General features: G+C 31.3%; 3 protein-coding genes across 3 annotated transcripts in view; 2 read left to right on the top strand and 1 right to left on the bottom strand.

Moving 5' to 3' along the window:
• Positions 1 to 127: 127 nt before the first annotated feature.
• l(3)02640 (porphobilinogen deaminase-like protein l(3)02640) lies at positions 128 to 4,201 on the top strand. The gene is made up of 6 exons (XM_018452124.1): positions 128 to 647; positions 1,227 to 1,299; positions 1,628 to 1,811; positions 2,336 to 2,606; positions 2,681 to 2,997; positions 3,155 to 4,201. The coding sequence occupies exons 1-6, from the start codon at positions 594 to 596 to the stop codon at positions 3,330 to 3,332; spliced, it is 1,077 nt and encodes a 358-aa protein (XP_018307626.1). The 5' UTR covers positions 128 to 593; the 3' UTR covers positions 3,333 to 4,201.
• Positions 4,202 to 6,344: 2,143 nt separating this feature from the next.
• Positions 6,345 to 8,200, bottom strand: Tom20 (translocase of outer membrane 20). The gene is made up of 4 exons (XM_018452148.1): positions 7,954 to 8,200; positions 7,110 to 7,201; positions 6,513 to 6,686; positions 6,345 to 6,441 (listed from the first exon to the last, which is right to left on the bottom strand). Exons 1-4 carry the CDS (start codon positions 8,078 to 8,080, stop codon positions 6,397 to 6,399), a joined length of 438 nt encoding a protein of 145 aa, XP_018307650.1. The 5' UTR covers positions 8,081 to 8,200; the 3' UTR covers positions 6,345 to 6,396.
• A 1,088-nt stretch (positions 8,201 to 9,288) lies between these two features.
• The window catches only part of LOC108725283 (WD repeat and HMG-box DNA-binding protein 1), a 17,389-nt gene continuing 16,498 nt past the window's right edge, over positions 9,289 to 10,179 (top strand). Inside the window, exons 1-4 of the mRNA XM_018452208.1 lie at positions 9,289 to 9,382; positions 9,465 to 9,609; positions 9,693 to 9,807; positions 9,932 to 10,083. Coding sequence (XP_018307710.1) covers positions 9,533 to 9,609; positions 9,693 to 9,807; positions 9,932 to 10,083 — 344 coding nt within the window. The 5' untranslated portion in view covers positions 9,289 to 9,382; positions 9,465 to 9,532. The remainder of the gene's footprint in view (positions 9,383 to 9,464; positions 9,610 to 9,692; positions 9,808 to 9,931; positions 10,084 to 10,179) is intronic.

Below are 10,179 nucleotides of genomic sequence, written 5' to 3'. Positions count from 1 at the left end.
GAAAATCGGATGCAGTGTGAATCCACCATAACTTCGTTGCTCTCGACTCCTCTCCGACCCGCCGCGACGACCAATCAATTCACTACTAGAAAAGAAGAGAACTACTCCGCGCGACTGTTTCTTCCTCTTTCTATCACGTCTTTAGCTTCTCTCGTACGAATGCTCCGTCTATCTTATAAGTCCATGAGGCCGACCTGATTCCGTTCTCAGTCGCGTTGCGTTCGCTATGGCGGTAGTTTAAGTTTTATTATCGTCGTTCTTCCAAAACTTTCTCAATCAATTTCACATTCTGCTGCAGTGCCAGTGACTGTGAAAGAATTTAGCCCACGCACATTAAATTAACCCCAATTTTAATTTCATCTTTCTTCCTCGCATATCTCACTGGTAGAAACGCAAGAAGTCGTAAGGTCAAGCGCAGTTCCTAGTTTGTAGTGAAAGTGTTCACGTTCCTCGACCTAATTAGAGTATCTCTCAGATTTCCTCCATGTCCCTTCTTCCATTGTTATTTCTCTAACTTGATGTCTTGTATCTAATAACACCTAATACATTCCAAAGTTCAACGCTCGACTATACCTGGTGTTCAAAACGTAACGATGAACGGCGATAAAAAATGTGATGTAATACGAGTTGGATCTCGGAAAAGCGAGGTGAGTGCACGTTTTCTTTTTTTTTTTATTCGGTTTTTTAATTTTACAAAAAAAAATATTTTTTTGAAAAACCGCAAATCGCATTCTCGAACTTCTTGGCAAATTTTTGTTTATAAACACGACAGCTTTTCAGCGTGTAAATTATATAAAGATTATTATGTAAAGAATGATTTCCGTTCTCTTTTGGTAAGAAGACTCGGATTACAAGTCATCTCTTATCGATGACAATTATTAATTTTATGTAATCACTGCTGCGCGTCTACTGTTCTCGTACATATCTCTGGCGTAAGATTACTCAGCTATTTTAAAAATTTTTTTTACTTATCGTCAGTGATGATGACTAACGATAATTCGATATTTAAATAATCGATACTTATATAAAAAAAAGTATTAGGATTACAAAGTGATTTTTTATATATAATTAAAATGTTAATTTAGAAAATAAACTACTCTGTTATACAATTTTATATATTATACATGCAATTATATTTTTTTTCATTGTATTTTATTACATGAAACAAAGAGGCATGTTTTTTTTACTTATAGAACGTGAATAATGTATTTTTTAAAACCTTTTAGTTGGCCTTGATACAAACTAAACACGTAATACAATGTTTGATAAAAATTAATCCAAAAAAAGAATTTGAAATAGGTAAGCAGATTATACAACTGCATGCACTATTCGCTGTTATGTTAGTTATTCTTCGTGTAACTTCAATGAATTTGTTTTGAAGAAATTTAAAAGTTCAATATCAGATTTCATAATTTTTCAGTATCACACATGATAATCTCGCAACTTCTTCCCTTCTTTGACCACATATCTCTATATAATACATTTGAAATACCGATAATTGCAGCTTTTTCTTGTTATACATTGAATGACTGGCATATAATGAAATGTTCTTTATCATATATATTTTGTCAATAAAAGAACTTGTATATATCGAACTTGTATTTATCAAATTGAAATTAAATTGCAGTAACGATGAATACTAAAGGAGATCAGATTCTAGATAAGTCTTTACCAAAGATCGGGGAAAAATCCTTGTTTACCGAAGAGTTGGAACTAGCTTTAGAAAATGGTAGCGTTGATTTCGTCGTGCATTCATTGAAAGATTTGCCAACAACACTGCCGGCAGGAATGGCTCTAGGTGCAATATTAAAGTAAGTTCCGTCTAACATATAATATTGAACGTCATAAAATTCGAGCTGTTTTCTTTTTAAATTAACTGTGATACTACACATTCGTTTAGTTGCTTCTCGTCAGCAAGAGCTGACTTTGCTATTTTGCATATCAATGCTCCAATATGGAGAACACATTTTAAATTTAAATGCAGACACGTACGCTATTGTTCTTATGTAAGAAACATCTTGTATTCAGTTTTATCAATTCTGATTAACTTCTAAATTATGTTTACTTTTACTATTAAAATAATTATAATTATTTTTTGCAAATAGACAGTTTTTCATAATACTATACATTTGAGTTAATAATTTTGGCATTGACTTGCATGTTATCAATATATAATTATATATACTCGTATATTAACTTAAATGTATAGTATTACGAAAAATTGTTTACTTGCAAAAAATCAATTCTTTATAAAAAAAAAAACTGGTATTTAATAAATTAAACTACAAAAAATTAATATGCATTAATAATGTCAATAAATAATATATTTTTGTAGACGCGAGGATCCCCGCGATGCAGTGGTCATATCGAAGAAATTTAAAGATAAAACGTTAACCACATTACCGAAGGATAGTGTAATAGGTACTAGCTCTTTACGTAGATCCGCTCAATTATCACGGAACATGCCGCACTTAAAGATAGAGAACATTCGCGGTAACTTGAACACTAGATTAAAAAAACTAGACGATGAAAATGGCCCCTACGCCGCGATCATATTAGCTGCTGCTGGTTTAAAACGGATGGGCTGGGAAGACAGGATAAGTCAAGTATGATCTTTTATCTTATATTCCACTTTGGTATTCTGCAAAATTTATTTAGATTAATATATGTATTCTTTTAGCTTTTAGAACCCGAAGAAGCTCTTTATGCTATCGGTCAAGGTGCATTGGGTGTTGAATGTCGAGAGTCTGATTGGAAAATACGTTCAATTTTGGAACCATTGTTTGATTTGGAAACCACATTGACATGTGTGTGTGAGCGTTCATTTCTAAAAACTCTTGGTGGTGGATGTTCCGCACCAGTCGCGGTATCTTCATCTTTGAAGAAGAACGAATTAACGATTACTGGTGCTGTATGGTCTTTAGATGGTCAAACTCTGATTACAGATACTTCTAAAAGCAAACTATATTTACCCAACGATGATGGTGAGCCTCCTCGGTGAGTTAAATATGCTTTTTTAATATTAGAATATTTTTGAACAGGATTGAACATGCTGATGTCAATGCTATGTTATCAATGAATATCTTTGAACATATTGCATATTTGATTTATTTTATATTTAATTTGATTTACCTTTTTTTTTCTCTTATGATAGGAAATGCCCATATCAGGAACCCCGCCTTTATTGCAGCGTTATTTCTAGTTATAAAATAAGTAGTATAAGTCTTCTTGGTGCAGAACTTCTTGGTAAAGATTTGGCTAAGAGTCTTATAAAGAAAAATGCTCTCGATGTAATGTCACAAGCTAGAAATGAAATTTTAGATTCAAAATAATTGTGTCAAATATGATTTGTATTTGATTTCTAGTTGAAAACACATAGAGGATGTATATTAATGTAAAATGACAATTGTTAATAATTTCCCAATCTTTCAATGTCTTACAACTATGAATATCCATTATACATTTCTATTGATACATGCTCAAGATAGAAAACAATTGAAGTACAAATCATATTATTTTTTGTACTGTTGCTATTCTCTCTCTGCTTTTGCATATGTCGTACACATTTTATTTATTCTGTTTGATGATTCAGGAAAAGTACAAAGTAATTGTAATTATAACAGTGAAAAACATTGGAAATAATATAAAATATATAGTACAAATTACTGAAATTCTCATATTGATATCTTTACGTTCTGAACAAATTGTGCTCACGAGTGATGTGAAGATTATTATTGTTATATATGTTCAAATGTATGGTTATTTAAATCGATCAGGTCAGCCGTTATTGAGATCTGATAATCTCAATCTGCCGCAACTCGCCGGTTCGCGTAAAGTATCCACGGCAGTGTCACTGCGCTTTGGCTTAGCGCCGAGACACTACCGTGTCTCCAGATAATCCCTAATTATTGTTCACAAAACAAATTGTTATATAGAAATTTTATTATTGAAAATAAGTTGTAAAACACTGCCATGTATAGGTCAACAACAATTAATATCATGTATATAATTCCGTTTATATTAAATAGATTACAATAATCAAGTTTTGTACATGCACAATTTATGAACTCATGAGTATATGTGTACATAATTTGATTCTGTTGACTTTTGGGTCTTATTTTAATAAATTAAATCGATTTTTTGTTTTACATTTTGAGGCATTATTAACACTATAAAATTACAAGGTATCAAGCAAAAGCATTGTGTAATTTCATTGTTCATAATTGAATTTTTCGTCTATTATTTATACATATGCCGATAAAGAGATGTTCTTGTGTAAAATATATGTATATGAACAGAATTTTTTGTAATATGTGAATATGATTACATGTGGGAATTATTAAAGCTATAATGGAAGAAATTCATATATAATGCTATTATATGTAAATAAAGAAGTTTTTTATTTTATGTCGATTATCTTATTTCAAATAATTTAATGTAAGAGTGTTTAACATAAATATTCTTTAAAATTGCACGCAGTAAATATATTTTTTATTTATGTTTATTTCTTTATTTTATGCTCATTTGATAGGATTCCAAATATCGCTTCTATAAGAATATAATTTTTTCAAAAATTATGTATTGTACATCTTTGAATTGTTATTATATGTATAGAGAGAGAAAGTTAAATATCTTTGGATATATAACAATATACATCTATATTTTCAAAATAATTTCTAGAGCTTATAGCATTTATATAGCGAATTAGATTTTATCTACAAAATACATATATATTTCTGCGTAAATTTATAGCGACACACATCATAAGATTTACAATAATCTTCCAATTGTATATACTTTCATAAATGCTTCCAGAATATAATAATGTACCTGAGCAGGTAAATTTTCCATATTTTTATAATAAATGTGCATATATTGGATATCAACATTATAACTTAGATGATTACAATCATTGAACGAGATTACAATTGGATCTGTAGATTGTGGTGTTGTACAAGTCACTTTTCCACATTTACTACACCAAAGTAAGGCAACGTATATGCTTATTATTATTGCAAATGTGATAGTGACAGCGTATTGAACACAGCTAATCAAAACGTGTAATAAATATACTAATTCATTTTATTAGCGTCAATTCCTGAACACACAAATGACACATATTGCTCAGAATCGGATTAAAGCTATATGTAATCTGTTAGAAATTTATCATGTTTTGATGAAACTTTAACTTGTATAGTAACTTGTACGTGTTAATTTTTATAACAAAACAATTATATATTTATAACAATTTCTGCAGACTCGAATTCTTAAAATAAAAATAATAACACAATCCGTAAAGGCCATACGAGTCACGGACTGATGAAGGTGCCAACGATTAATTTCAATCTTAATTAATCATTAATGTGTAGAATCCTCTTTATTGAACGTTTTGACTCACTTTGGAGTCCTCCTCAGCAATACATATGTGTAATTAATATGTTGAGTATTTCGTCAACATGAGTCACTTACAGGTTCCCGACTGTAGTGGATCCTTAAACGGAACATTCAACATGTTTCATGAGCTTTGTAAGTTTATATTAACAACAATTAAATCTGATCTTCATTATATACATTTAGTTAATTTCAGTCTCACATCTCCGAATAATGTAACGTGTTTGTCGAACATTTTATAATTTGTCTATTAAGATTGAAATTAATCGTTGGCACCTTCATCAGCCCATGACTCGTATGGCCTTTACGGATTGTGTTATTATTATTTATATATTTATATATATGTATAATACATATGAAACAACAAAAACAAAATTTCTTTTTAAGAAATATTATTGGTAAAAATAGGATATGTGAATCAATAAGGATAAATTAGTGTTTCTCAGAGAATATAAAATCAATATAAATAGTGACTACATACAAAATGCGATAGGACAATTATATCTGATGTTAAATCTATTAAAATTACGACTCTTTTAGCAATATGCAAGTTTTATATCGAATATATATTTTTCACAGAAATGTTTAGAGCTATATGTAAATTTTAGAGATGTTTATATTTTTCAAGAACATACATTAATGCAATTGGAGCATTAAAGAGAAATTAAAATTTTGATTTGATATCAGAATACTATATGTTTTACATCTGTCAAAAAGTGTCAGATCGCTCTTCAATTAAAATTTATTTTATTTAAATAAACGGATACTAAAATATATCCGTTTAACAAAATAAAATAACGAATATTTGTAAAAATTTTTTATATATGGTTGGTACATACATCTACTAAGAAAAATGGAAGTTCAATACGGGACAACGAATTGTACAAATGTAGGATTTTCTAAATGTAAACTATATTCGCATCCATATTGTGCAAAGACTTATGAGCAGACTCTTTGCTAATTTCAGATTTTATTTAAGTATTGTCAACAAAATTTTATATTCCTCTACTCAACATCTTCCTCTGCCATTTGGGTTTGCGATACTATTTTCTGTAAGAAAGCAAATTAAAAAAAAGAATGTTACCTCTCATTTCAATATTTTTTTTTTAATTAATTCATACCTGGCCAACAACGGGTAGTCGCTGCACCAGAATCTGGAAAATTGGTGGTGGTAGAGTCTTCTGGAGAACCGTCAGCAACTGGGCTGGCTGTCCACAGACTGCTACTGCATTAGCCAAATGCTCAACTCCGCCATCTATTTCACCACAAGCCAGCAATTCCTCCCCAAGTTGAACCTAAACAGTGTAATATATTACATATTTAAATACATTTGAGGCGTTGAGTAGCTCGGTGTTCGGTCCACGGACTAATAATCCGTCAATCCGTGGATCCAAGTTTGATGTTGTCTCATCTCTCCGCGCCTCATATATGTGACATGTGCAGGATTTTTCCTGCGTTTAAATAACGCTCAATCTATAATTAAGAATCCCAATTGCATTCTAAACTAAATAACTCTACCGATTATGCATTCCAGTGATTAAAAAACAAGTTTGATTAAATCTATGTGAGCTTAAAAGTTAGTTGATTCTGTGACACGATCTGGTTGTATTGCTTCCTTACACTCTGGAGGCAGGAGCCATTAAATAATAAGAAGTTTAAATACATTTTAAAGGATTAAAGCTAGATACATACACAATCAAAGTAACAGCAAGTTTTACCTCTTGCAGAAAGAATTTCTGCACCAATTCATGATCCCTCAAATCTGGCATCTTCGAGGAAGCTTTCTGAGCTTGTTTCTTAGCCTTTCTACCTATAAAATAAAAATAAAACCTTTACAGAGAATAAGAGCTATAAATTTATAGTCTCAGGCACGGCACAATGTTATATAGAGGAAAGAGAGGTAAGATGATATTTAATATTGATTATCTGTATAAATAAATCTTATCATATGCAATTCATTAATTTTTTCGTTTTTTATTTTTCTTTAATTGCATTCTTATATTATAGTATCAAAATAATATAAGAAGTGTTTATTACAATAAAACAACAAATCTTTTTATTTGTAAAAAGTACATTTTTGTCTTTCTGTAATCCATTATTGAAAGTCATTTCATCTGCATGTAGGAGCAAGATGACAAAATTGACATGTTCTTAAAAAATATAAGTTTAAAAAAATTCTAATTTATTTTATAACTTTTTAATTTTTACAAATGATAATCAAGACTGTAGTGAATCTGAAAAATATACATTATTCTTTTTACCTTATCACAAAAATTTAGAAAAATTAATAAACCTTAAGATCATTATCTTACCTCCCCTTTCCCCTATATTGATAATATATGTTTCTAATGCAATAATCAATATTAAAATGAAATGATTTTTAATATATAAATAGGATATATGTAAATGTACAAATGTATAAAATGGACTACATGATTGATGCAATATACGTTGTCAAGAGGAATTATACCTGTCTTTATCAGAGACATATTGATTTCTCTTAGAAACGTACATCACCACGAGGAAGTCACGCGTGCACGAGAATGAAAAATTAGAACTTACGTTCGCGGAGCTTCTTTTTGAAATCGGGATCATTGCGGCGCTTTTGGTCAAAGTAGAAACAGTAGCCAACAAAAATCCCGGCGATTCCAACAGCAATGCCGACTGCGGTTTTGGAAATCATGGTCATTCTAATACACAAAATCCTGATATATTACAGAAAATTCACGAGACTCTCGTCGCAACCTCGGCCATCATGGAAAAGGTTGCTTTCCATCACTTTTCCCATCGTGCGCACTGAACGTGCCCGCGAAACAGTTTGGATATCAGCGCCTCTATGTGCAAAAAATGTGCAACTACAAAGTACGTCACGAATACTTAACCAATAGGTAACACTCTATGGCCGGTATTCATAGTCAGATCTTATATTTAAGACCGTCTTAAGCTCAGCCTTGAGGCTATGATGAACCAATCAGAAAGCTGCATTAGCGTCTTGAGACATTACTTAAGACTGTCTTGAAATAAGAACCGATTAATAAATACCGACCTATGTCCAGTTATGTGTTAGTAGCAAATATTACATGCGTCCGTTTTTGTCGTACGACAAATTTTTCAAGCCTGTCGATTGGCTATAGAACAAAGAGGTTCGAGACCCTCTCTGTCTTGCAGCCAATTAACACGTTTGAAAAATTTATCGTACGACAAATCACCGACGAGATACTATTAAAGACCGTCAACCCTGGGTAAATTTTCGGCGGTATAAAAAGGGCCCCAAGGGCCCGGAGGTAATCGAAGAACGCTGACATTATCAACAATTGATATAAATTTGCTATTATTAACATAAATATTTGACTAATACATTATTAAATTCATGATATTTTATTACATAAATGCTCTATAAATAAATATGCATATTTGTAAAGCTATAATATCCTACATATTGCCGAAAAATTACAATTTTTTTCTCTGCAGTTATTATCTCTGTTGATAATCGAACTTTGACGATAACACTGAAATCACAATTTTAAAGAAAAATCGAGTATTATTGAGTTTTAAATGCACGTACACCAATAAACACGTCTACTAAACTAATAAATCATAAAATTAGTACAATATTATCAGTTTTTTTACTCTTAATCACTTCAATATTAACAAGGACGCGAACTCCCATAAGGATGTCGGTCTTTAATAATATCTCGTCGGTGGACAAATATAATATTAGCCTACTATTGGCCTAATATTGGCCTTATCCGTCGAAAATATTTGTGGTTATATAGTTCTATGTATGTACATACTGGGGCGCCAGTAAACGGATTTCATTTAAAATAACGTCCACTCTCTCTTCTTGCAGCCTGTTTTGCCTGTCAGCCTGTCTTCGTTTTGCTTCTCTTTGAAGAAGGGGGAAAGACAAGCGGAATAAACGAAATGCATGGATAAAACGGCGCGTATAATTGCATGACTAAAAATGAAAAACGAATAAATATATCAAACGGTTCGTTTCTTATAAAAACAATTTGTATATTTGCTTCATATTGTGTGTGAGCAAGTTAACAGGTATTTTGAAATATTTACAGATTGACGAAAGATATACAAGTGCCTTTGATAATTTATCAGGTGAATCTTTTGGCGGTAATTCGTGAACATGTCATTGATAAGGAAACCCATGCGATATGCTCATCAAGAAGGACACACAGATGTTTGCTATTATTCTGGCGAAAAGTAAATGACATCGTGTATATTATTTGTGTATATATACTGAATCTGTCACAGAAAGTTATTATTGAATGTGTCTGGGATTGTAGGAGAGGGCTCGTTACGTGTGGATGCGATGGGGACGTTAGATCCTGGTTAAATTTAATGGATGATGACCCGACCACCAGTTGTATTTCAGAACAAGCAATTACTGCTATTTCAAAGGTGTTTAATAGTTGCTAAGTATTAATGAGCACCTATACCTAAAGATCCTCTTCAAAAGGAATGCTGCATCAAGATGATGTTTAAAAGAGACAATATATTATATATAACAAAGCTTTAATTTCAGGATGGTAAAATTTTCGTAGGAAATGACAATAACACAGTACAAATACTTACTTATCCTGATTTAGAGAAGGAAGGAATAGTTACTAGATTTTCAGCACCAGTCTCAGCATTGGCAACAGCAAGAAATAGTAGTTTAATAGTATCTGGCGCCTGGTATGTAACGAGCAAATTTTACATTTATTATATGCATATATATATATATATATACAGTACTGGACAAAATAAAGTACGCACTCCAAACATTTTCAC

This window comes from Mycetomoellerius zeteki, unplaced genomic scaffold (genome assembly GCF_001594055.1).
Source record: "Mycetomoellerius zeteki isolate Tzet28-1 unplaced genomic scaffold, Tzet1.0 scaffold332, whole genome shotgun sequence".
Taxonomy (NCBI): Eukaryota; Metazoa; Arthropoda; class Insecta; order Hymenoptera; family Formicidae; genus Mycetomoellerius; species Mycetomoellerius zeteki.
The sequence above is the reverse complement of the archived record's forward strand: the minus strand, read 5'-3'. Positions and strand labels throughout refer to the sequence as shown.

Coding starts and splice junctions, on each gene's coding strand:
- Tom20 (XM_018452148.1), bottom strand. CDS start 8,080: ATGACCATGATTTCCAAAACCGCAGTCGGCATTGCTGTTGGAATCGCC. Junction 6,687..7,109: donor AGAAATTCTTTCTGCAAGAG/GTAAAACTTGCT, acceptor TACACTGTTTAG/GTTCAACTTGGGGAGGAATT. Junction 6,442..6,512: donor GACTACCCGTTGTTGGCCAG/GTATGAATTAAT, acceptor GCTTTCTTACAG/AAAATAGTATCGCAAACCCA.